The following is a 26,642-nucleotide window of genomic DNA, read 5'->3' on the forward strand; positions in this document are numbered from 1 at the left end:
TTAAATTACTGCTTAAATTTCTTTTGAAATCAGCACATGAGGTGGTTTTTCTTTATTTGGGAAGGTTTGCCCTAAACCTTGTCGGAGGGTTTCATTATCTTTCACAAGAAATTGTCCTCAGCTTGCCCATGTCTCCTGCTACACAGCCACACACACACACACACATTTTTTACAGTTGTTAACGGCTCTGTCAGTAATTTATAAAAAAAATAAATGTATTTAATCTGTGTCGAGTGCATATGTGAATGACAAACTCCGAAGGAATTCTGAACCCAATTGTGCAGAGTTCATGTCTGATATGTCAGATATTCTGCTCTCAAAGGAGTGATTTTAAATAGGCTGTTATTTCCTGTTGATCGTTGGATCTCTCTGTCGGATGTCTTGAGGTGACACACTGCACCTGTCTGTCTTTCATCTGCTCTACAGTTACAGAAGAGAAATATCAGCCTTGTAAAAAAGTGCCACTTTTGCAGTGGATGTAAATATGTGGAGTCGGTTACTTCCTGTGGGACATTGACTCGTGTGTATGGATGGAAATCTGAAGTTTGTTGAGCTCCTTGTGGCTGTTTTCCGTCTGACACTTTATTTCCACCAACGTTTCTCAGAACACTTGTTTTCACTGTTGCAACAGATTGAGCAGAGTTAGCTAAATGTTCATCAAAGTGATGTAACGAAGGTCTTATCATAGTCTGTTTATAAAGATGGACTACGTGTCTCCTCTTCCTCCTATTGTGCAAAAGTGAAGCCAAAACTTCCTGGATACAGGTGCGGCCATCTTGCTTTTTTATTGTCATTTGGAGTCATCTAGGTCCTGCACACTCTCGACCAATCATGAGCCAGTCTCAGCTGTCAATCATGACATTTCACCTTGTTTTAGAGCATTAAATAACTAATGAAAATCAAACTCAACAGAAAAATAAAACTTGACATCAGTGTGATAAGAACTATCTTAAAATGACAGAAACCATTAACATTTACTTTGACTTTTTAGTTTGACCCATGTCCCATCCACTAACAAGGAGGTGGGGGTTATGACCTGTATATCAGACAGCCACCAGGGGGTGATCAAGACGATTTGGCTTCACTTTTGGAGGAGTGATCATGTCGTCCATCTTTATTTACGATCTATTTTATCCATGTTGGTTGTGTTTGCAGATTACGACACTTGCTGCTGCTCCTGATATTTGTCTGAATGAACTGCGGCTGTTTCTCTCTTCCTTTACTTCTGTGTACGATACAGACGCTGAACTAAAGTTTATGGTTTTATGGTTTTTCACTGTGTCTGATTTGAACGATGACTTTTTATACCTCCAAGCTTTTCATTTTGACTTCTTTGTAGTCTTGATTTTAAAAAAACTGATGTAATGGACATTAATTCCAGCACTAATATTAATTTCCCTCTGCTCTCAGACTGGGAAGAGGATGTTTGGTACGTACTTCAGAGTCGGAATTTACGGTTCAAAATTCGGCGACTTGGACGAGCAGGAGTTTGTGTACAAAGAGCCGGCCATCACGAAGCTGGCCGAGATCTCTCACAGGCTCGAGGTAAATACCTGGAAATGACATCATAACATCATAAATGCGGCGGTAAAAGCTGTTATTTGTAAGTTATATGATGTTCCAATAATATTTACTAAGACCCCAAATCCATGTTTTGATGCCACAATTTTAATTCAAACTCTTTTCTATAATCTTTACCTGTTGGATATGTGTGTTGTTAGTCTTATATTAAAACTTAACGAGGCCCTTGTGCTGTATTTCCTCTCAGGGTTTCTATGGGGAGCGATTTGGAGAGGAGCAGGTAGAAGTCATTAAAGACTCCAACCCGGTGGACAAGTGCAAGCTGGATCCAAACAAGGTCGGTGTCGACCAGTGTGGCTGCTCATAGTGATTTCAAATGAGCAACAAACGAAACAAGTTGTTAGACCTACTACAAAGAATAGAAAGTTTATTTTAAATGGACTTTTAACTTCTCAAACCATCTTTCCTCCCGCAGGCCTTTATCCAGATCACATATGTGGAGCCGTACTTCGACACGTACGAGATGAAGGACCGCATCACCTACTTTGACAAGAACTACAACCTGCGGCGTTTTGTGTACTGCACGCCTTTCACCCTGGACGGGCGGGCGCACGGCGATCTGCACGAACAGTACAAACGCAAGACCATCCTCACCACCTCCCACGCCTTCCCTTACATCAAGACACGGATCAACATCATCCACAAAGAGGAGGCAAGTGAAGGCTTATCAGCTAGATCTCAGAAACACTGTCTTTATTTTGTTTCTTTACAGTTAGCATAAAAACACGACTCATGTGAAATCGGGGGGGTAAAGTGAGGGAGTAGCTCGTCCAAATCTTGTTGTGAACCGTCACTTTTCAGGTTATCTCCACACCCATCGAGGTGGCGATAGAGGACATGCAGAAGAAGACTCAGGAGTTGGCCTTCGCCACCCACCAGGACCCTTCTGATGCCAAGATGCTGCAGATGGTCCTGCAGGGATCCGTTGGTACAACGGTCAACCAGGTAAAGTCTCAAGATGCCAGTTTTGTCTGAAAGATATAGTCCTGAATTCCAATAATACTACAAATGCTGTTCTGTAGGTGACTGATCAGATGTTTTGTTTTAACCTCAGGGTCCTTTGGAGGTGGCCCAGGTTTTCCTGTCAGAAATCCCCAGTGACCCCAAACTGTACAGACACCACAATAAGCTTCGGCTCTGCTTCAAAGACTTCACCAAGAGGTACTGTGGATGTGTCATGATATAACTGTTCACTGCGTCTTGTAGGGAAACACAGTTTCATCTCAACAACGATGAGCTCTGTATCTGGAAATAATGATAAAATGACCTCGTAATTAACCAATTAACAGGGTAGAATGGAGCTGGAAGAATTACCAAAAAATGACTTTCTACTCCTCGATCGTCAGCCATTGTCTGAAACGCTGCATGGAAAACTTTTTTGCCGGCTAAGAGTGCTAACAAAACAAACACATTGTATTTCCCTTAATGCTTTTCGCCTTTTCCCGACAGTATTTCAACGAATCACAATGTAGTTCATCAGTCACATGTCTTGAAAACGATCAAATCGTGGATGAGTCACATCCACATTGCACCCAGTCTCCTGAATAGTTCTGTTGTTTATCCTACTGTCTCGTTTGAGAAGTGATTCAACAGTTGGCTGAAAAATGAATAAATGTATTTAAACTTAACTACCTCTAGATGAAACCTTTAATGTGAGCAAACAAAGTGTACATGAGAATCTACCAGGCCGAGGTATTTGATGGTTCTTCTTTTCCAAAGGTGTGAAGATGCCCTGCGTAAAAACAAGAGCCTGATTGGTCCGGACCAGAAGGAGTACCAGAGGGAGCTGGAGAGGAACTACCACCGGCTGAAGGAGGCGCTGCAGCCGCTCATCAACAGAAAGATCCCTCAGCTTTATAAACCTGTACTGCAGGTCAACTCGCACAGGTACGACTGAACGTGACCGAACTTTGTCTGTGTGTGTGTGTGTGTGTGTGTCTGTGTGAGTGTGTAGATAATATGCTTTGTATGTTGCATTAAACCCGCCTTTGCTTTTGCTTTTGTAAAATCATGCAGCAAACGGACAGCTTGACCAGGTAGTTTGACACATTTCGAGATGTTAATGTTTCGTTTCTATCATTCATACGCTTTTATTGTTTTTATTGAATTTCTCGGATACCAGGAAATTGTTCGAGATGTATTTAAAAAAGAAAAATAAATCAGCGGATGTGCACTTCGGTTGTCGTCTGAAGAGGAATTAGCCTCTGGGGGCAACAGCCAATATGTGGGGGGGTTCCGGTGTAGAACCCTTCACTTTATAGACGGAGCAGTGGAGATGGTCAGCAAGGAAAAGACAAGCCCACAACCTCCTGTCACTGTAGTTACCACCAACCGCCACACGGGGGCGCACATATAATAGATGAAGGGAGCCTTGCAAGGCAAAAGAAGGATGTTGAACTCTTTCCTATAGAAATACAAAAATATATATATATATACTTAGGAATCTATATTAACCCTCGTCTACAGATTCTGTATTTTCACTTGCAGAAGTTGATTATACAGATCCCTACAACCTCTAACCCCTTATGGAACTAGATTCTAATTCACTAGATCTGGACTTTTTATTTGAATCTGCACCAAATTTCACACACTCATGGAAATCAGTTCCCAAAATATGGAAATCAAGATCCATGAGTTATTCTCTGAGATTCATAAAAATGTTTAAAAACAAAACAAAAAACACAACAATTTCTGCGTAATCCTGCTGAAAAACAAAGAAACTAATTGACGGGGGGTGAAAACATAAGAATTCAGTAAAAAGTGAATTCTTCAGATGGTTTTTTGTTATTTGGTGAAAACACCAGACTTGAGACTCGAGACTTCAGAGTTGAAAATCTGATCTTTCTTGCTGTGTAACTAAAAAACCTTGTGTCTGTATTTTTCTGTCCACAGAGATTCCTTCAGCAGAATGAGTCTTCGTAGGCTTGACATCTGAAGATGAAGAGAACACACACAGACACACACACACTAACACACTAACACACACACACACACACACAAACAGAAATTGCAATATTAATTTATTCTCGAGTGTAAATAGGAGTGTCTCTTCAAAGTTGGTTGGTGTTTCTGAGACGGAGCTGAGCGGCTGAAGGTGCTGCAGCTCGGTACGTCATTCCAGTGTCTTAATTTGTTTACAGAGAAACTGTTACACAATCAGAGGGACGGGACGAGTGGTTCTTAACGATTAAAGGGATACCTTGGCATTTAGACTTTTCTGTGCAGACCATTTGTGACAGTGGGGAACAAACGTTTATATTTTCCCGTACGCTACCTTAAGAAAAAAGCTAATAATGTGAGCCTTCACTCTTGAAACCAACAGAATCTGCTGACGTTAATCGAACAAAACCACAGAATAGAAAAAGAATGAGATCCCATTATTGGTCAAAGTGCCAAAAAAAACATCCTTTTATTTCCCGCCAAATTTTAACAAGTGACTGTAGATATGGTACGATTTTAAAAGTCAAGGTGTCTTTTTAATGATGTGTCAAAAAAATAATCTGTATTCAATTTCATGTGTGCACTTTTTTATTACGGTGTAGCGATGCATTTTACAACTTGAAAGTTTATGTAATTCAAAACGTGGGGGGGGGAGGAAAAATAAATGAAAACATGCAAAAAATTCTACTATTATTTATCATGATGCTTTATTATCATTTTTAGTTGAAAGCGACAATGTATTAAAGTTAGGTACTTTAAACATCCCTGTATAATTTTATGTAGTTTTGTTTTTGTTTATTTTAAATATTTTACTAAATAAATATTTTAATGTTCAGTTTGTTGTGCTGCGTCCTTTAATTTGTGTTCCTGTTTATGTATGGTGAAGTTTAATGTTGGGGACATTGATTTGTCCCCAGAATTTCCCCTTAACTTAAATCTGAGGATGAAGAAATTCCCTAAAGGCCGACTGGAGACGTCCAAGAGGCCACGAACACACGAACATCAGTGTTGAGGTCATTTCACTAAAATCTCCAAAATCTAAATCAGTTCATCCTTGAGTCCGAGAGAATGTTTGTTCCAAAAGTTTCATACATCTGCAGTTAAAGTTTTCAATTCTTTTATTGAATTTCTTTATTGAATCACAATCACATGGGGGCGAGAGAGGGAGAGTGGCGACAGAGGTGGTGATGATGATGATGATGATGATGATGATGATGATGGTGGTGATTACATTACATTACATTTCATTCAGCTGACTTACAATTAGTGCAGCAACCATGAGGGTTTCGAACCCAGAACAACAAGAATCAATTAAGTACAATTAGTTTTGTTATTATATTTTTGACGATGGGGGCTCAGTCGTCCAGCTGGCAGAGCATGGCCACGCCGCGCTTGATCCAGTGCTGGGGGGGTTTGCTGGTGGGCAGCGTCATGCAGATGACGAAGTTGGTGGAGTGGCCTGTGGTGGAGAGGCTGCCCCTCCTCTCACTCGTCTTGTAGATCGGGCAAATGTAGAGTTTCTCCGGGTCGTCGGTTGTCTTTTGACCTGAGAGACAAGAAAATGATGAGCAACCAATTTACAAAATGAGATTTGAAAGAAGGAACGTCTGAATACATACTGGGCTTGATCCAGATGATGGGCATCGTGTCGAACAGGACTTTGGGAAGCTGCTCATCCAGAACTCCGCTGAGGATAGAGAACAAACAACAGTTAAGATTTGTCTTCATACAGTAACTATTATTCTAAATATTAAAAAACGTATGTATGAACCTTTCTTTGTCCCATCGGGCTCCATCCAGAAACAACCCATTGACGTAAACACCGTCCTCAGGGTACGTGTCGGACTCAGTGATGGGAAGAACCTGAGAGATCATGGAAACATGTCAGTGCCTTGTGAGGAATGAGATGAGATGTGTGAGCGGATCTTTGAGTCGGAGAAGAAACCATCAGTAAGCGTGTGTCGTCTAACCTCAAAATCGAAAGTGAGCAGGTCGATGGGGACTTTGTATTTCCTGGCGTAGTTCTGCATAGCACCGGTAAGGAAGGCCTGCGTGAAGAAGAACCCGGACAGCCAGAACACGTCGGGCTTGTTGCTGTCGTACCAATCCTGCAGAAACTTCAGCCTTGAGAGAAAGTCAAGGATGTAGCTGCCCAAGGGTTTGAGGCTCGGGTACGAGCGCTTGGCCCACTGCTCTGGGACCTTGCCCACAGCCAGACTGCTGGCGATGCCCTCCAGCTCCGCGTCCATCACCACCAGACCCTTGAGGGCCTTCAGCACGTTCTGTAGACTCCGGCGGATCACAACGCACAGCCTAACGGAGCGGGGGAACAAATAGCAATTAAGTCATGTTTGATAAATGTGTTGTTCTTCGCGAAGTTCCGACACGGAGCTGTTTGAACGTACGTGTTGTAGCGCTCCATCTCCTGGACGAGGACGGTGTTCATGCTCTCCTCGTAGAGCACCGGGAACTTGGCCAGAGCCTCCTCCGTGTCAAAGTTACTCGGCAGCTGTGGGGCACAAACATTAAACAGGTGTCCGTGAGCATGGCCACTAACATGGCGAACAAGGAGGACATCATCTTATAACCTTCGTCATATCATCCAAACCTTGGTAAGGATATCATCTGCGATGTCGTAGAGTGCGTTGTCGCTCCCGGAGCTAGCTCCTCCTTTGGCGCCACCACCCTGGGCGAGCAGCAGGGAATCGAACAGCAACTTTGTCTGCTGGAGATCTTTGGAAATGTCCACGTTGTCATGCATCCCGAACACCTCTGGCTGCTGGCCGGATGGAAGGGCCTAGCACACGGGAATGTGAGGGAAGGTGTTGTTACTAAGTCGGCTGGACACTGCGGTATTTGTAGAAATTAAATAAACACGTTTAAATGAATCAAGTGGTTTTACCTGCATGAACTTGATGTAGCCATTATAGTCCGATGTTGGCGGGGCAAGGTAATGTCCACTAGGTGAGAAGGAGTAGTTAGATTTCACGATGACATCCTTGTTGTAGAAGTCCGCCAAGATGGTCACCAGGAGGCGCCGGTCCCAGTCGTCTGTCACACGGCCGCCGTAGTTGCACTGCCCGGTCAGATACTGGATGGCCTCGAAGGGCACCTCGTCGTAATCATTCACAAACAGCTGAAACAGAAAATCATATTTGTTGTAAAGGTAGAGACGCAGCCACTGAATCTCTAAGGGCAGAGGACGGCACATTTACAGATTGTTGAGCCCGATGAGGCAAATTTGATATGATTTGAGTTGATTTGACTTGAATACCTGTAGCTGCCTGATGCTGATGTGCAGGTCGGACTCGTTGAAGCCGTAGGGAATGTTCCAGCCCAGTGGGCCGAACTTCTTCCGCTCCTGAACAAGTGCATGGAAGAAGCACAGTCCGTACAGGAGCTTCCCCCAAGTCTGAAAGAGAAATCCAAGAGTCAGAGAACAGCCTGTTCCTGACACATTGAATGAGGAAATGCAGAAACCTGTTGTGTCTAAAAAAAATGACCCTCAGCTCACCTGGTGCTTCTCGGTATCATTGAAGAACTCGGGGTCAGAAAGAGGATCCGTCAAGTAGGACTGAAGCAGGTTGAGCTTCAGTCCTGTAGGAGGCTCGTTCGTCATCTTCACTCCATTCTGCAGGATGGTCACTGGAAACTGAAACCAGACACAAAGTGTTTCTTCAGGACTCCACTCAGATGAGATCTCTGTATTGCTTCTTAATGCAATGCACAGTGCTTTACCTTGGGTGAAGGGTAGCTGGTGAGCCACAGGCGGAAGTCCGGATTGCAAGTTGACTCACAGAAGGCCTCGCAGATTTTCTCCAGGGTGGACATCCAGGAAACCGCCAGATGGCAATTCTGTAAACACACCCACGCCCCCTCCTTCATGGCTGTGGAGATCATCTTAGCCGCGATGGGGCCCTGGCCCTGACCCAGAGAGATGCACTGGAACCTGACCCCATCCATTCCCTTCTGAGTGGCAAACTTCAGTAAGCCTGTGGAGAGATTTTCGGGGTTTAGCATTAAAATGAAAGCATTCATGATATATGTATGACATTAACTTTGGTAAAGTCCGACTTACTGGCCATGGGATCAGCTCCGGGAGACAACACAAACACCAGCGGGATGGTGGCGTTGGAGTCCAGGTAACTCTTACTCAGGTCGAAGGGAGGCGGTTGCACGTATTTCTTCCCCAGCTCGCCGGCCACATACTTGGTCACGGTCGGCACCATCTTGTCCGGACGGAGACACCGAACAATGATCATTTTCTGCAGGCCGTTGAGTTGTTCACACCACGGTGCAGGCGGGGGAGTGTTGTGAGGCTCTTTGCTGTCGTAAATAGTCTTGAAGTCCCCTGGACTCTTGATGAAGGCCTCACTGTGGAGTAAAGAAAGCCAAGTTTAACTCCAGTGGTCAGACGTCATTCATAATAAACTAAAGGACGAAGATAACGAATGAAAAAGAAGGGCTCTGCGCTCTTTACCTTAGTCCCTGTAGTCCTGGCAGCTCACTGGCTCGAAGTAGCTCATCCCAGCTTTTGTCCTGGAGCCAGCTGGGGTCGGGGTTGGGGACGGCGGCCTGCAGCCCGACTCCTCCAGTCAGCAGGAACATGAAGTCCGAGTACTCAATGTTCTTCTTTTCCCTGAATGCAAATATCAATATGAGACGTCACGTATTTCATTTTCAATACGAGAATCTGGTTTAATTCTGAAATCAAATCTCAACCAGTGTCCCGCGGGATCGTGAACGCTTACAGTTGTATGTTGGCGCAGAGGAGGAAGGAGAAGAGGAGCTTGTCCTTCTCAAACAGGGAGCGACACACGTTGCAGTACAGGTTGTAGGTGAAGTGATTGACCAGGATCTTCAGCCTCTTCGGCAGGTCGTTGGACTTTGCACTGATGAAGAAAACACACAACACAAAGAGTTGGAGAGGAGCTAATAGTTAACATTAGATTTCAGAGTTTGTCCTCTGTTGAAATTTTAAATGTAGCTTGATCTCTGGTGAATGAGTAAAGGGCTCAGTCAGATATTCTTACAGTACAATAAAACATATCGTATTACTTGTTACGTGTGTACATGGCACATCCGTGTGATTTTAAGCTTGTGTTTACAGTATGCACAGCAGAGTTGATCTCAATGCACGAAGCTGCACGTGAACCACCCACCTGTCTTTGATGGAGTTGCCGTAGAGGTTGACGAACCAGTTCAGCGAGTACTGGTACATGGGGTCGATGTTGGTCAGATCGGCCATGCTGAAGAACAGCACAGAGGAATGCTTGGCAATGGGTCTGTAACCCTCCCTGGACGCTGCGATCTCGATTTCCGTCTTCTCTGCGATCTGGGTGGAAACAGTAGAATGTTAGATTACCAGATACACATATGTCATATGTATGTGAATGTAGAATAACACATTCCAGAGCTCGTGTTTTGCGTGTGGTCCGCACCTTCTGTTTATTGGAGATTTCTTCGGACATGACCTTAGCCGAATCCAGAATCTGAATGGCACTCTCATCCTCCAGGATGTTTCCCTCAGAAGACTGCAGCGTCTCCAGGATCTGATCCTCGATCTCCTTCAGCTGCCTCTTATTGTCGGCCGACTGCAGGATCAGTGCGTTCCTCGCCTTCTCCAGCTCTGGCCTGTAGGTTCAGAAAAACAACAGTCAGGTGCAAAGCTCTGCCGATGTGACAAGTAGCGTTTCAGGCAAATAAAGCCGTACCTCTCCTTGGCAACCACGATGCCCAGCAGCTGGTCCTCCAAGCCCTCTGGGGTGATCATGAAATTCAGCAGGGAAACCTTGGTGGACAGCTCTGGTAGGTAGTGAGGGTTCCTCAGCTTCGTGGTGATGTAGAAAAAGAAGTTGGGGGAGTACTCAATCACACTGTCCCCCAGCTTGATGCAATCCACACCACCTATGAAAAAGAAAAATGATTTAACTTTCATTGACTTCAATTAAATGTGATTTCAAATAATTTCCACTTTGTCAGATGAGTCTTTGAGAAGCCATATCCCATCCCCAGCACCTTGCTTAAAGGTCTGTTTGAGCAGCAGTGGCTCCAGTGACGGGTCCAGCTCCTCTGCAACGTTTTCCAGCAGCACGGGAGTTCCAAACTGAATGCAGTTCTCCAGAGTCCTCATGTAGTCCTCATCCGTCAGCTTGATCACACTCAGGTCGTTGTCTTTCTCGGAGTTCTTCACCCACCGGTTGGCCTGGCCCTGAGGGTCAATCATCAAGGGCCTGCAATAACACATTGAAGAAAAAACACATCTTAGTTTGAACTGTTTTAACCAAAAACTGAAGATGTGACAAATATTTTTGGGGATTTAATACTTCAACAAAAACAGACTCACCATCGGCGTGAAGTACTGACAATGACACCGTTGTCGATAGAGAAGGAGTCACTGGGGAGACCTGCAATGTTCCAGGCCCTGATCTTGATGGGATCTCCCAGGGTTTTACTGAGAGAGAAGTCATCTGATGACGGAATGTTCTTGGACTAGAGAGAGGGAAATAGATTAGGAACAATTCAATGTGCAATCATCTCACTCAAATGGCGCGTTCGTTCAAATGGAGTTAAACTAAAAGAACTACGTGACAAACTGAGGTTACCTGGCAGAGCTCGGTCCACGTCTTGGTGCAGTCCTGCCTGAAGCCAGCGGTAAAAGCCCCGAGGTAGGCGATGACACCAGCAGAGATGAGAACATCTCCAGTCAGGTTGTCGTACGTGTTCTGCAGGTTATCTGCTGCCTCGGACCACCTGGACAGATCAAGAGCGTCAGCACAGATTCCAGTCACTCGAATCGTATTCCAATCATATCAAACTAACTAGAATGGCCCTGCGTGGGATTACATTGGTGCGACGAGAACATAACCTGCTTGACGGAGTTAACCAAACGTATTGTCGTGCATTCCTCACCTGGTCTTCTCTCCACCCAGACCACCGATGAGTTTCTCAGCCCTCTCCAGCTTCTTGGCACACAGATCCACTTGGATCTCCAGCTGAGCCTTCTCCTCCGTTTTATCCTCAAAGGTTTTCGTGAGATCAGCCAAACGATCCTCGACCTCCTTCAGCTGGCCTCTCTTCTCGTCCAGCAGGGCCATGGTGGCGGACAGCGACCCCTCCGCCTCTGCCAGGTTGGCCTTCTTTGGAGCCACGACCTAAATTCACAGAGAACGATCGAGGTGTTGATGCAAACATACATAACCATGCGTTTGTTATCAGGACATATTAGAGAAAAAGGTCTGTGCAAATACAGAAACACTGCACCTTCGCCACCCTGTCGTACACCTCCATTGCTTTTATCCACTTGCACAACCCTTCTGCTGCAGAAGAGGCCTTTGCCACTTTAGCTGCATCAAAGCCGGACTGAATCATGTACTCATTACGGATCTGTAGCATCACAGCGGCCTGCGATGAAGAGATAAGCGGAGTTGGTCAGAACAGAACACGAGAACATAATTACATTGATTATAGATCACATTTAACAGGGATGTAGTTTTTCTGACACTCACAGGAATGTTGTCTTTGTCATACTCCCTCAGATCTCGTAGGAAGTTCATGTCCCCCAGAAGCTTCTTGCTTGGACCCCAGTAATCAAAAATCTAGAAAATAAAATGAGACATGTTAAAATGCTTTTGTTATGAGTAGATTCGAAAAAAACAAGGGATATTTCAGACATAAATCTGACCATTTTTCCACTCCCAGATGGATCCGGTATCCTGTCCGGCTTCATTTCCATCATCACACACACGGCTGCCATCACCAGCTTCACCCCTGGGGGGGGATTTTTCATCGACTTCACGATTGTGACATCGGAGGGCTGAAATGAAAAGAGGCAACAACTTCAGAATAAACACTCCATGCATCAGCAGCTTTCTGAACTGCATCAGCTAAACGTGTGGTCCAAGGGTTCTTACCTTCAAAGTGTTCAGGGCCGAGACGGCAGCTTTCAGGGCGGGGATGGCCTCAGCCAAGTCGCTCTCACACTCGTCCTTCAGAGCCTGAGCTGCGTTGGCTTTTATAGTTGCCGCCTCCTCATCAACACGGACAACTTTACTTTTGGCCTCTACCTCCACAGACTCCTTCTCAATCACCTGTAAGTCGTCATATTCAGCATTATAACATGATATCATCAGATATTTACATTCCGTATATAATCTTGTGTGTTGCGGCTGAATAAAGATGCGATTTCTTCACCTTCATCATTTTGGCGTTCTCTATCTTTGCCTCCTCCAGCTTCGGCTGTAAGTCAACGAGCTCCTTCTTCATCTCACCCACCTACAAGGAGACATTGTTTACAGCAACATTTTTAAATGAAAAAAAAAAGAAAGGACAATAAAACAACACATGGGTAAAAGTGGTGCTGCATTTACCTGAGACTCAGCGAAGGCCAGTTTATCCAGACCGTTGATATATCTCTGTTTGGCACTCATGACAGTCTGTCGCTTCTGAGTGAGGAGCTGACGGAAAGCCGCGAGCAGCTCCAGGTAGGAAGTGGGTGTCACATAGTTATGACGGCCAAGCTCAGAGAGGAACCTGCACAGGAAACAACGGTGTGAAATTCAGTATATGTGATTTACTTTTAACTCTCATTTAAATCTACAACAAACCACAAGTCATACCTGGTTGAGAGCTGGATGGCCGAGGTGTGGAATGACTTGCAGATGGGGATGACATCCTGCCTCTCGTCCTCACTCATCCCCAGTGACTCCAGGAAGGAGTTGGCCACGCGCTCCAGAGCCTCCTCGGGCCACGGCTGTCAGGGCAGAGAGGAGAAGATTCAGAGTGGGAACAAACACAGACGATGCAAAGACAGACTTACGGACACTGATAGGAACAGGGTCTACGATGAACCTCCAGTCACATCTCATATTTCACTCCTGGCTATGCAGTACCTGGAACCAGTCGATGGTGCAGCAGTTGATGAGAGATGGAAACTGGCGCAGGCGAGTTCGAAAGGCGTCTCCAATGGGACTGAAGGCCACGACAATGTGCAGGTTCTCTTTGCAGCGTGACACGAAGAATGCAAATAGAGCCAGAGGGCTCAACTCCAGCTTCTTATTTCCACCCTCGGCAAGGGGACGCAGCGTCTGGAGAAGGGGAGATGAAGAACGTGAGCAAGTGAGTTCTATCAAATATAAATGGATAGGACCTCTACTCTTTAAGGGCTATTACAACCTACCTCGATAATCTCTTGCTTCTCATCCATGGCAAACAGATTGGGCACCTCTCCGGTGTTCAGGACACTGTCCAAGTCCTCCAGAAAAGCCTCTTCTTTGATCTGAGTGTCAGTTAGCAGGAACACCGTCTTCTGTCCCTTGAGCCCAGCATTTTTCAGCAGCATCTGTATTACAAGGACATTTCGTGTTCACAGTTGTATCACACACAGGTCGGAACAGTGTGAAAACACATGAGAATAACAGGACACTTTTCAAAACCATTAACGCTCACCTTCAGATCATCCCTCCAATCCGCTATGCTGTAGTTCTTTGTGATCTCAGGCTGGAACAGGGTCATGTGGGCCATGGACCCAGCCAGGCGTGTGATGGACTGACGCCCGCTGCCTCCCACTCCCACGAGCAAGGCATTGCCTCCTGGCTGCTTCAGCACGCGGCTGATGCGGGACAGATGCTCCAGGAGGTAGCTACATAAAACAGACATTTTTTTTAAAGTTACAATTTACATGCAAAGACAGTCCAAGACCAATGTCTTATTTTCTGTGCTGCTGTTTACCGGAAGATGACGAGGTTCATGTGGTTCTTGTGCGTCTGGTTGTACTCGCTGAGACACGACTCCACCACCTGAGAGAAGTCCTCCATTGAGGGCACCTCAGAGTACATGCGCTCATCATCCTCCAGGTCAGGCTGCATGTAGTCGCCAAACATAAGGTTGCTCATGTCCTCCTCAACCAGCTGAAAACATTTGATGCCACGGATTAGAGTCAGTTTTGTATTAGTAAAACACAAATAAAGTTATAAATGTGACGGCATCCTTCATTCACAAACATGGTAAAACACAGTAACCGTAAAGCACATGACACAACACAAAGTGTAACTTACTTCACTCCCTTGCTTCAGGTTATCAAACACCTGAACAAAATTCTCGCTGAAGTGATCGTTGAGGATGTTGTTCATCAGCTGGAAGAGCCAAGCTCGATCTTTGTCGTCCACCAGACGGTCGTAGTAGACACGGAAGACCTCGTGGACAAACAAGCTTATCATGGTGTTTTTGTTCTGCAGAGACTCCTTCCTCAGCAGCAGGCAGCCCTGGATGACGCGTGAGAAGTCCCGCAGGTTGAACGTGTAGTGAGACTTGGCTGGAGTTGGAAGCAGGTTCTCCATGGCTTTCTTATACACCTTTGGGAAATTACAAGTAATGCATACGGTCAGAAAACTAAAGATAAGCTGTTTGCTCCGAGATTTTAACAAAGGTGTTCACATGACGCTAAAGTTTCAGTGAGTAGAATTTAGTGACATCTAGTGGTGAAAAGTCATATTGCAGCTGAATACCCCTCACCTAACCCTCCCCTTCCAAACATGAAAGAGAACCTGTTGTAACCTTCAGTTGTCATAAAAACTCAAAAGGTGTTTAGTTTGTCCAGTCTTTGCTACCATAAAAAACTTGGCGGCCTCCGTAGAGAGGACCCACTCCCGATGTTAATTTAAAGTAAATAAATATAAAACGCCCATTCTAGGGTAAAGAAAACAACAATTCCTACAATTTATATAAAACACACTAATGAAAACATCACCCTTTCACCTAAATTTGAACAATGAACCTTTAAGCTCACTCACCTCCATGGTAGCCGTCACTATTTTGGTGCCAACACTGAAACACTCAGATGGGAATTCGTTGTTTTTCAGATAGAAGGACATCACATTGGAGAAGATGCGAACCATGGTGTCATCGCTGAAGGCATTGATGCCAAAAATGTTGAAGTGTCGCAGGAAGCGAGCCGTCACTGCGTTCCTCCCGCCACCAGGGGGGCCCATAGCGCAGATGAGCTGGAGGTCGACGAGCGAGATGTTGGTGGTATCCTTCAGATCATACCTAACGGAGCATAACAGATGTAAAATGAACAATGCTCTGGAGCAACAAAACTGAAACTGGTCTCTAATGGTGGATGGTTCATACCAGTTTCTGTGATCCATGTACTGTCGAAGAAGCTCCACAGGAGGCTGCGCTCCGAACTGCTCCAGAGCAGGCATGCTCATGTCATCCACAAAGATCACACACTTCTTTCCCACCGGGGGCCCGTACACTCCCTTCTTCCTCTTGTCCAACCTGGACATGATGATATGCTGGACACACACAAACAATGAAGGTTAGAAAGTTTGAAAAAACAACCCTGTGATTAATAAAGCACCCAACCAACTTATATCATTTTCTCGTCGTCATCGAAACAATCCGTCAAGGAACCTTCTTTCATCAAAATGCTCACCTGGGTTTGGTTCGCGCTTGTACGGGCTGAAAAATTGACGAAGAAGGGCACAAAGCGATCTCTGTCCAGGTGGTTCATCAGTTTCTCCTTCACATACACTGACTTCCCGGTACCGGTAGGACCAACAAACAGGGAGGGTCTGAGCAGAGACATGTTAAAACAAATGTTAGATTAAATCAATTCAGGTTCAAATGCAAATGAGAACCAATAAAAACAAAAGATATATATAAGAGTACATGGGGCAAAGATACATTCACAATAATTAATATTAATGAAGCACCATTGATAGTGACAGTACTTACACTCCATTGGTGATGCAGTGGTCCATAAGGTAGGTGTAGCGAGCCGTGTCGATGGTGGGAACGATGATGTCTTGCACTTTGGTGCTTTTGTCCCCCAGCTCGATGTTCCTGATGGTGTCGTTCCAATGAACCCAGCGGCCTTTTCTTTTGAACTGAATTAGAGATAAGTGGTTGTTATTTGTTGTGCGAGTGAACAAAGGCAACAACACTTGTACAACTCCTGTTTGAAGTGTTGTTTAAAACACTTGAACTTAACACATCTGAAAATACCTCATAGAAGTAGTCAAAGACCGTGCCCTCCGCCTCTATTGGACACTCCCATTTCCCCACAGAGTCAGGGACTGGGAATTCCTCCGATTTTCCTGAGATGATCGTCATTAAGAACTCGCTGAAAACCCCTTGGCTGTCTGAATCACAGCTGCCGCCCACTGACCACGTCATGGAGAAGGTAAAAGCAGCCTGGGATCACGAAGAATGAGAAGTGGAGGTGTCACACAAAAAAAATACAACTTCAACAAAAACAATAAAAGTTATATTTAAGGTTATGAGATGGTGAATGATTGAGATCTTTTTACCATGATCCAGGTGCGAATGTGTTCATCCGCAGAATCACTCTCGATAGGCTCAGAGAGCAGCATCTCAAACAGTCGACACAAGGACACCACAGTGTTGCTGTCGCTGGTGGGAACAACCTCCTGGAAACATTATCAGGCATGAGAAAACGTTTCTTATACATATGTAAATAAAAGTAAATGTGTCAACTATGAGTGTGAGCTCAATTTTCTACAGATATTTGTGTCTGGATGGTTTTGGGGCCTGGGGTCACTCACCCGGCAGAGTTTGCGCAGCGTCCTGTGGGCAGGCGGCACGAGCCAATTGAAGAGCTCCATCGTCAGCGAGCGGTTGTCCTCGCTCTGCAGAATGTCGGGAAGTGTATTTATCCAGGAGATGACTAAAGGCTCCCAGCCCAACTGAGATGGCTCCATGTAGATCATACCACACCGACTGACCGTGGCAGGCTGCAGTGACACAAGAAAGATCCAATTAGATCGGATGAGAGAACAGAGCCAAACTGGGCTTCATGTTTGTGATTCTGTAGCGATGAACCAGCAGCGGTTGAGCTTCTAACTTACTGAGGCCTGTGATAGATCCATTGCCTCAAATATTAGATTCATCTGATTGGACATCTGGATGATCTCGCCACTCATCAGGCACAACTGTGGAGGAAGAGCAGAGCAGTAAAAATGTTAGTCGTAGCGTGAAAACGAATGAGAATCGCACACATCTAAGAAATGCTTAATGGTCTGAATGGTTTCACTACGTCTTTCTTTACCTTCTTGTTGTCATCCAGCACAGTGTTCATGCTCTCAATCCACAGTGTATCTATGGGACCGTCAAACACCACCCACTTGCGGTCCGGTGTCTCGGATGCTGAGAACTCACGGAACGTGTTGGCCACAATCCCGTCCGTCCACTTGAAGTGAGAGAGAAGACGAAAAGGGAAAAGGTTACGGGGAGGAAAGGGACGCCTGCAGGATCACACCAATACTGTGAAAACCCGAGATTCAAGAGGATCCAAGGCACAGGCCAAATACCTCATGGGAAACTGGGTCAAACTGTCCAAAGAGCTGCCCCATGGTGATGGCCTTTGGGTTCACTGTCCTGAAGATGACTTTCTCCTCACTGCACCCTCTCTGACTCATGAGAGTCAGAGTGTCAGCGAGCACGTGCAGCACTTTGGTCTTTCCGGCAAAGGGCTCTCCCACCAGCATGAATCTGAAATGTAAAAAAGGAACGTTTTGATGCAAAATTGTGTTTCGGAAACATGCTCGGTACAATGTCAAAATTTGGTACTGTGAGAAATTGAAATGTAACATACCCGTGCCTGACGATCATCATCTCATAGGTCTGAATCATCTTCGTTAAGAAGAAGTCTGTTTGCTGGAGGTTGTGTTTGTTACAACAATCTCCAGCAGCCTCCAGGAACAGCTGCAAAAGGTACAGAAAAACATTTTAATATACAACACAACATAAAAACACATACAGTAAGTGTGTTTAAACTTAGTACAAAAGAATGCGTAATGACGGATGCATCTGACCTTATAGTCCGCTTCGGGGAGGGTGATGCCTGGGAACAAGTCACTGAGGATGCCGTTGAAGAGCGGAATATCGTGGGCGAGAAACTTGGGCTCATTAACATCCTTGATGGACCTGAGGAGCTGAGCGACAAGACATGAAAGTGAAAGGATCAGAAACAGCCAAGAAACCAACAAACCCCCAAAAAAGTGTCCAAATAGGAAACTGTGTCAAATCTTGAGAAAATGCATGGATTCAATACCAGTATGTCCTCGTTCTCATCCGGAAAGTTCAGCTTGAGGTTTCCTGCAGCCACGAGTACGGCTTTGACAGCTCTCATACCATAATCATAATGGAACTGGGACGAGAGCTGCTCCGAACACAGCCTGTAGGTCATCACTATCTTCACCGACAGTGGTTTGGCATTGAGGAAGCCGTATGAGTACAGGGAGATCTCTGCAATCAGGGCGTAGTTGGGGACCATCATGGCGACCGTTCGGAACAACACCTGCACGCAGAAGAGACCGAAATGTAGGTCAGTTGCATATTTACTGAATATAAAGTTACATTATAATGAAGATGTTCAAAAGCTTAGTCATCATAATTTGATGTCTGGTAGATTATTGATTATCCGTGGTAACCGACCTTGAGATTGTCTGGGAGCTCTGAACGTCCTGCATAGCCAGGGTTCATCGTGATGGACACAAAGCAGTTGGGGTTGAGCTTGAGTATGGTACCCTCAAAGTCAAACTCCACCAAGTTCTGCCCAACAGCCCTCTGGATGGAGAGAACCTGCTGGGCCACCACAGACAGCACCTCCAGCTCGATACGGTTGAACTCATCAAAGCAGGCCCACGCACCAGATGAAGCGAGACCCTTGAAAAACTGGGAGATATCGCAGAAACGGAATCATGTTAAAAACCTTTCCCATTCGTAACAATGGCATCATGATTATGAATGTAAATATGCTGCTGATATTACTTTTCCCATAGCGATGTAATCCAGTCCGTCTGAACAGTTGAAGACCACGCACTGCACGGCGAGAGCTTTGGCGAGATCTTTGGTGGTTTCGGTCTTTCCTGTTCCTGCCGGACCCTCGGGTGCACCACCCAAATTCAGGAAGAAAGCTCCGATCTGAGACAAAGGTAAGGCATGGAATGTAACACTCAATGCTGAAAGTGGGCATGTGCTCACATACAAGGAGATTATTTGTTTGGCGTTTTACCAGCGTTCGGTAGCATCTGTCCGTCAGAGGGGTGATGACCAGACGGGGTGAGTTCCCCAAGTACTCGTAGGCATATTTCACATCACAGTTGATGATGCGAACACGAACGTTATCGTTATTCCAGTAGTAACGCAGCTGGGCGAGCCACTGGAAGTCCGTTTCATTCGATACGCCTGTTAAAAAATGGTCAATGTAAATTAATTTGTGGAACAGTTATCTGGTTGCTGAAGCAAAGCTCTGTGAAACTTATCAGCTCTGAATTTTGTGCTGTGATGTACCTTTCTCGATCAGCTCCATGACCACATCCCGGGCGTGGACATCGATCGTGACCAGTGCTCCCAACGTGGTCCTAGTTTGTTTGGGCAGTTTCCCTCGCACCAGCTGCACGACATCCGTCAGCTGCTCCTGGAGTTGCTCGTAGTATTCCTTCAAAGCCTGCATGGATCACAATCACTGTTACTGTCTCATCTCCACTGTGACACTATTAAGGTGCCACAATAATCCAGAGAACATTTCAGATCTGTGCACCAAATCCATATTACAATACAATATACCCTACTAGTCTATCAAATGCCATTGCTGTTACACTACAAAGGATTTTTCAGAAAATTAAATTTTGCTGTAATTGTTGGTATTTGAAAAACTTAACGATGTAAATTTTTCAGGTGTAAAAACTTACATTTTTGAAGATGGCCTCATGCACCTCCGAGGTCCAGAAAATCTGGGAGGTGCAGAGCACCACCTGCCCGGGCCACTCCTTCACCCACTGGCCCCGCTCAGTGTCAGCATAGGCCTGTTAATACGACCACATGTTTAGCATGTTTAGCACTCAGCTGTCACTGACTCACTATTACAGTTGACAAATCAAGATATTGTGTAAGGTACGGAGAACAGGGATCTCACCAGTCTGGACTGGGCCACTTGGTCCCTGACACTTTGAATCATCATATCCTCCACCTGCAACAACCACTTCTCCACAGCTCCTTTGGCATCTGACGTGGAAATATTCCGGATTAGCTGCACACGCTCCCCCTCACTGCTGTACATTGCCTGGATATCCAGATTGGGAAGGAAGTCCAGCTTGGAAATGCCCTCAAAGCACTTCTTGAGATGGGGCTGCACTCGCAGAGGGTCCTTGGTCTCAGACAGGATCTCCAGCATTTCATCGTTGGACAGAAAGAAGAACCTGGACACGACATTGATAACAATCAAATCTAATCTGTGACATGAACAAAGATTTGGATAAGAGGAAACAATGCAGAAACATTTTGTTTACCGTGGGAAGAAGAGACGTTTCTTCTCCAGATAGGCATTCAGTCCTTTCATGATGACTTCCAGGAGGTTGTTGGACTCTATCAGTTTTTCTAACAAACCAGGCAGTGAAGTTGCTGGCACAACCTTTAATTAAAAAAATCAGAGGTTAGCTCAAGCAATGTAGCTTTCAGGTTTTTTCTCTTTTTTCTTTTGGTGATCACTAACAACGGTTTTGCCAAGTACCTTAGAATTCTTAACGCAGTGCTTCATGATTTGTTTCCAGTTTTTGTCGACAATTTGGAAAAGTTTCCCCTCCTTTGGAATCTGCTGCATGATGTCCTGAGAGGAGAAGATGGGCTCCAGGTAAAGCCACGAGCTCTGTACCTTCAGCCACTCGTCCAGGGTCTCCTGGATGTGAAGCAGGCCCGTCTCCCATTGCTGAGGTAAAAAATCAAAGAGTTAAAGGACTGAATACACAGCAGGTGAATTCAAAATACACCCGCCAGGTAGAACCCTGATGCAAGTTGAGCCTTTGTTTAGTATCTATGTACATTCCCCAAAACGTGAAGCAAACCTTGATCTCCTCCTCGATGGGCTTGATGAAAGGCGAGCCCTTCATCGTCTGAGTCTTCACAATCTGGTCGTCTAGAGTTGTCTGAATCTCATCCCAGGCAACCAGGATAGATATTCCCGTCTCCCTGTACGGTTGGTGGTTGAAGGAAATGTCGTCCCAAACATATGACATGGCTGACACTGCCTTCTCCAAGGAAAATTCCTGTTGAGACACAAATAGTGTGAGCACAGTCAACATGTAGATACAGTATTGAGGTTTTAACAAAATGACTGGAAAGCTTCAAGAGTCCTTACTTTGGTAGCAGCAGCACTGATAACCTCAAACTGCGCCAGGCAAGGGCCCAGGTTCTGTTTGAGGACGTTGCGTAGTTTCGTACGAGAGTCAGGGGTGAGGTCGCTCCCAAAGATTTCTGACATCTGCGTCCAGTGGCGGCCTCTGATGCCTTGATTGCACAAGATGGACACCAAGGGGATGTGCTCCTGTTGACACAAGCACAGTCCACTGATTGTTATGGCATCAGGACTTCAAGACACAAGATTCCATTCACTGTAAGACTTGATGACATCAATGAGCCTAATACAGTTTAATACAATACCTTGAACAGTTTGATCTGGTCCAATACAGTGGAGCAGAAAAGTTCCGTGGGAGACTCCTGCTGCTTCGGTTGTGGATGAACCTTTTTTTCCTTCTTCTCAGCCTCTTGCTTGAGCTCTCTCTGTTTCTTTTGGAACTTCTTCAGCATCTTGTAGATCTCCCTGTAGAACTCATCCATCTCTATCTCCATGCTCTGCCCATCGAGCTCTGTGAAGATTCCATCCATCCAGCTATACACAAAGAGGATAACAGGTTATCAGGGTATATCGTTAAATATATACATATATATATATACAACATGTATCAAACTGAAAATAAACCTTTTCTCTTTGTCCTGCCACTTCAGTGCAAGTTCAAACAGCCTGTGGTAAGTTGTAATGTTCTCTCTCATGACATCAAGCTCCGGGAAAGTTATGAGTTCCAATTCATAGACGGCCTCCTCCTTGTTGAGGGTGTCGATATTCCTCTCAGTCTCGTGGAGAAGTTCCCGAACCTTTAGCACATCGATGATATACTACCAAACAAAAAGGACAACAAAGTTAATTATTTATACAAACAGAAGAAAGAGAATACAAACTAAATTAAATAAATGAATTGATGAAAAGGTTCTGACCCCCAAAAAATTAAATAAAATAAAACAAAGTGGCAAAACGGAAAATTTCAAATTATTTCTCAAATTCCAACATTTTGTCGTAATTTTGTCACTGTCGTAATTAAATGACACAAAATGTTCCGTGATGCTTTTGGACAGTTCTGATATCTGCTTTCATTGCAAGCATTTATATACATTATTTAATTTGAGTATTCAACCCTTCCAGTAATTTCAGGCCTTGTTATTTAATTTTTAAAATTAAATAACAATACGGCATTTTTACCGTACAGATATGAGAGTGATATATCTTCTCATCTAACGCAAGACAGCAAATACGTGTATATCCCAAAATGTTTATCTATTGAGGTGATCTGAAAGCACCAATGACACTGTACCTCATTCGTCCTTTCCAGCTCAAAGTAATATTGGATGTCGTCGACTCTGATTTCCAACTTCCGCAGCTGTGTGGATATTGCCTGTCTTTTGGCAAACATCTCTTCCACTCCTTTCTGCTTGGACGTAAAGAGGATCTGGAAAATAACAGAGATGCCCAGAATTAGGTCATCCTCAAAAGAAAGCATAAAAAAAGCAAGAGCATCGGCGATATAAAGTTAAAGGCCGACACACGAGCACTTACTTCCTCATTGAGTTCTAAGACATGCTGGATTTTCTCTGGCCACTTTATGAGAATGCTATTATGGACCAGATCCTCATTCTCAAAGATGGCATAATCAAAGAGCATCATCATATTGAAGCGGGCGTCCTGTCAAAATACAAAGTGGTAGGGATTGACTGGTGTTAGACCCAGTATACAATAACTGAAATCCATATATTAACAAGTACAACCAATCATTAGGTTACTTACCTCAACTTTTTGTTCCAGTTGTTCAACACCCTTTGTTTTAAGGAAATCGATGAACTCAACCATCTGAGCTATGTCCTCTGTCGTCTTTGGAACAATCAGAGCTTTCCCTCTGATCTTTTCAAATTCAGAACAGATCCTTCGAACGGAAACAAAAAGTATTAAATATACGTCAAAATGTCAACGTTTAAAAACACAGAGTGAGGGTTTATTGTGAAAGTTACAAGAAGTGACTCACTGTAGATTCTGCTTGCGGTAGCTGGTGAGCATTTTCTGTCGAAGTGTCTCAGCGTAGCTTTTGGCTTTGCTGGCGAGACCGTTCCTCAGCTCTTCGCAGTTCAGATGGACCAATGAGATGCTAACTTCTTTTGGCAAGCTCAGAATCTCATACTGCAGAGCATGAAAGTCCTCTATCCGCTGTTAAAAGGCAGTGAAATCGAACATTGACAGTCATCCGGAAAACTGACAGCACGGCAGGTTTAGGTACATATGCAGCATGAATTAGACATTATTATTTGTTACCTTGTTGTACTCATCAAAAGAGTGCTCCTCCTCCATGAACTTCTCCACATCCGCCTTTGCAGTTCCATTGACAAGCCAGTCGTACTTTTCAACTGCAAAATAAAGCAGCAGTTAGCACTGAAGTGACTTAAGATCAGTGGATGACCTCAATGATGGTTGATGATGGGAGATTACTGGGGGAGACTATGAAACATTACCATAGTTATTGAGATGTTTCTCAGGATCCTCCACATTCCTGCACACACACGCCTTTAATATATCTTGAGCCCAGGACTGGATGGGCGCAGGCACTTCAGCATCAACAAATGAAGGCCTGTCGTCTCCCAGCCATGACTGGATCGTCGGGACTCTCTGTGGATCGTTATCACACATTTCAGCATTAGCTTAGCATGCATGTATATCATTGGTAGCTCTAAACACAATAACATGACATAAAATTGTGTTTTGAGTGGCTATGACACGTGACCTCACCTGCATTGTATTTGTGATGGAATTAAGAATCCCCAAAACATATTCTTCCAGATCTTGTGAGGGGGGGTACATTTCGATCTTTTCATCATCAAAGGTCAAGGCCAGACTGAAGATGGGCAAGAGGTGTTCATTTCTCGGCTCAAACAGCTCGGCAAGCTCTTCTACGTTTCTCTGAAGCATGGCTTTCATCTTGGAATTAACATGGGAAAGATCGCCATTAAGTCCAGATGCGTGATCAAAGAAACATACATTCAAAGAGCACAGCAGTCAATCCTAATAATGGCTAGTTGGTCATCTGCAGTTTGTACAAATCTATCTCAATACAGCAGGCTATATATTTGCATAATCGACACTATGTGATGAGGTTCATTTAACATTAGGCAGCTCTAAAGAAAAAGTTTCAATTCAAGGGAGTTGGTTTACGATGTGCGTACTGTTTGTAATAATAAATGAAATAATAATCCTGCTTTAAATCCTTTAAATCGGACTCTTCTCGAATCAAAATCCAGCCTTGAATCAGCGTTACCTGGTTGGAGATGAGGGTGGAGGCACAGTTATAGAAGGATTCCAATGCATCTGTGATGCCGTTCATGTATTCCTTCTTGGTAAGTAGGTGGATGACATTGTGATACCAGACTTTCATGACATGCTCCTCTGTTTTTCTACACCCCTCTGCCATTTTTTCCTGTAGCCTGCCATAGTTCACGGGTCCGGAATGCCTGAACCAGCAGAAGCCAAAATGAAATCAGAAAATGAGAAAAACTTCCCATGAAACATCCCAGTTATGTGCTTAGTCTAGCAGATCCATTCTAGCATTCGTGTCGTCTTTTCTTACCGGCATCCTGGAAGATCGATCAGGACCAGCGTGAAAAATGTCATGTTCCCCAAATCCGAAATTGCCCGGAGGACCGGATGAGAAACGTGCAAATTACTTTCCATCAACTGGCAGTTTCTGATAAAGGTTTTGTGCCAATTGTGGGAGACACCAAAAACGCTGGAAAAAAATTGGAAATGTATTTTACAAAAAGGTGTGAAAATGCTACAACTACCGTGTGGTTATTCTGTTCATTTCTGGACATTAGATACTCACTTTGCGCGGGAAGCTTCCTGCTCATCTGAGCAAAGCATCTTAACTGGATTCTTTATTGTTGAGTCAACTAAAGGGAATATGGCATAATGAGACATGATTCACTTGTACCCTGCATGTACACTACACACAGGCTGCAGCCTGCATTAACAAACAACAGGAAATACCGTTGTGTGTGACCAGAGCAATGCTGAAGTTGTTGCAGAGTTCCATGTAGAGCTCCTTCAGCAGTTTCTTTGACTGAGCATTCTCTTTAAGTTGCTGCGGGATTCTGTCACCAACTGAGTCCAGCCACTCTTGTGGGATTGGAGCGACTGGGCACTTCTCCACTCGCTGCTTCAGGAGCTCATAGATCCTCTGCAAATGGGACCGAATTATAATAAGAAAGGCGGGATGTACATAAAAGTAAATAAGGACATAGATGTAAATAAATAGAGACATACATACAAATAGATTTCATTGAGATAAGAGATTATTGTCTCTTGAAAGGTCAAATTTTTAACTAAAAAGAAAACTCACCCTTTCCTTCCCCCTCTCAGTACGCCACTGTAAAGCAAGTAGAGAATAAAACATTGTTATTAACCAATATTTAACCAATATTTGTATATTAATTCATATTTGGATTATGCATATGTAGTTGGATCACTGTCATACAGGAGGTAAAAACGTTGGCTCTGATTGCGCCCTCCCTTGCTGCATGCGCACTGACGCCTTGTTCTTTCTGCTCCGTGTTTCAGCATCCATTTCTTGAGACAACCTGAAATAATTCAATCAACAAAGTGTGAACACAGTGTAAACACAGAAGCCAACACAGTTATTTAACTGTCAGGATATCAGTGGGGCACTGACAAAGAAAAAAATCATACAATGATTGCTGGTGTTCCTCTAGATCTCGCTGTTTCAGTCGGTTTTTTTGAGTAAGTAACCAATTTTTTATCTCCTGCGTTGCTGCATCCATCTGCTCGAACTCACAAAGGTGAGAAATATATGGCAAAGGGATACTGAAAAAAGCCAAAAGAGGAGGAGAAAGAGTTTCAGGTTGGGTTATAGCTGTTGTACATTAAAGCTAGGTTGATTTCCACTTGGTGAGACAGCTGAACTGTCACTTTACTGTCGGGTACTGAC

The 26,642-nt window shown here is 44.5% G+C and overlaps 2 protein-coding genes across 21 annotated transcripts in view; one reads left to right on the forward strand and one right to left on the reverse strand.

Annotated features, from left to right (window-relative positions):
* The window catches only part of dock7 (dedicator of cytokinesis 7), a 44,552-nt gene extending 39,385 nt beyond the window's left edge, over window positions 1-5,167 (forward strand). For 10 of the 20 annotated variants that reach the window (XM_034582175.1, XM_034582177.1, XM_034582179.1 and 7 more), the window contains 7 exons: window positions 1,420-1,545; window positions 1,769-1,858; window positions 1,997-2,233; window positions 2,383-2,526; window positions 2,636-2,742; window positions 3,301-3,468; window positions 4,474-5,167. In XM_034582175.1, coding sequence (XP_034438066.1) covers window positions 1,420-1,545; window positions 1,769-1,858; window positions 1,997-2,233; window positions 2,383-2,526; window positions 2,636-2,742; window positions 3,301-3,468; window positions 4,474-4,516 — 915 coding nt within the window. In that variant the 3' untranslated portion in view covers window positions 4,517-5,167. Of the gene's footprint in view, window positions 1-1,410; window positions 1,546-1,768; window positions 1,859-1,996; window positions 2,234-2,382; window positions 2,527-2,635; window positions 2,743-3,300; window positions 3,469-3,597; window positions 3,704-3,851; window positions 4,291-4,473 lie in introns of those variants that run through there. The other 10 variants (XM_034582180.1, XM_034582185.1, XM_034582196.1 and 7 more) reach the window with 5 other exon arrangements.
* Window positions 5,168-5,609: 442 nt separating this feature from the next.
* LOC117760581 (dynein heavy chain 12, axonemal-like) lies at window positions 5,610-25,309 on the reverse strand. Its single transcript, XM_034583703.1, has 66 exons — window positions 25,266-25,309; window positions 24,957-25,149; window positions 24,431-24,619; window positions 24,157-24,310; window positions 23,960-24,051; window positions 23,676-23,854; window positions 23,441-23,576; window positions 23,213-23,338; window positions 22,971-23,105; window positions 22,304-22,497; window positions 21,985-22,213; window positions 21,683-21,868; window positions 21,390-21,590; window positions 21,059-21,253; window positions 20,838-20,959; window positions 20,465-20,747; window positions 20,241-20,354; window positions 19,840-19,996; window positions 19,562-19,734; window positions 19,318-19,470; window positions 18,982-19,221; window positions 18,599-18,844; window positions 18,360-18,479; window positions 18,140-18,249; window positions 17,856-18,036; window positions 17,594-17,734; window positions 17,394-17,477; window positions 17,091-17,279; window positions 16,836-16,955; window positions 16,531-16,719; window positions 16,261-16,412; window positions 15,959-16,097; window positions 15,652-15,818; window positions 15,312-15,567; window positions 14,577-14,873; window positions 14,251-14,429; window positions 13,969-14,161; window positions 13,700-13,861; window positions 13,413-13,607; window positions 13,140-13,273; window positions 12,891-13,053; window positions 12,715-12,795; window positions 12,435-12,611; window positions 12,206-12,337; window positions 12,030-12,119; window positions 11,785-11,925; window positions 11,434-11,675; window positions 11,127-11,274; window positions 10,868-11,013; window positions 10,540-10,754; window positions 10,236-10,428; window positions 9,963-10,155; window positions 9,684-9,856; window positions 9,273-9,413; window positions 9,002-9,160; window positions 8,600-8,895; window positions 8,260-8,513; window positions 8,036-8,173; window positions 7,796-7,933; window positions 7,424-7,657; window positions 7,130-7,318; window positions 6,927-7,030; window positions 6,492-6,834; window positions 6,293-6,384; window positions 6,141-6,208; window positions 5,610-6,067 (listed from the first exon to the last, which is right to left on the reverse strand). Exons 1-66 carry the CDS (start codon window positions 25,307-25,309, stop codon window positions 5,877-5,879), a joined length of 11,190 nt encoding a protein of 3,729 aa, XP_034439594.1. The 3' UTR covers window positions 5,610-5,876.
* Between the last annotated feature and the right edge of the window lie 1,333 nt (window positions 25,310-26,642).

Source organism: Hippoglossus hippoglossus, chromosome 4, assembly GCF_009819705.1.
Source record: "Hippoglossus hippoglossus isolate fHipHip1 chromosome 4, fHipHip1.pri, whole genome shotgun sequence".
Taxonomy (NCBI): Eukaryota; Metazoa; Chordata; class Actinopteri; order Pleuronectiformes; family Pleuronectidae; genus Hippoglossus; species Hippoglossus hippoglossus.

Bases quoted from the DNA above. Each gene is read 5' to 3' on its own strand.
- LOC117760581 (XM_034583703.1), bottom strand. From the start codon at position 25,309: ATGACATTTTTCACGCTGGTCCTGATCGATCTTCCAGGATGCCG. The intron at 11,275-11,433 runs GTGAGGAATGCA...TGATCTGTCCAG, and splicing joins CTGGGTGGAGAGAAGACCAG to GTGGTCCGAGGCAGCAGATA. The intron at 9,857-9,962 runs GTGCGGACCACA...GTTTCCACCCAG, and splicing joins AAATCTCCAATAAACAGAAG to ATCGCAGAGAAGACGGAAAT.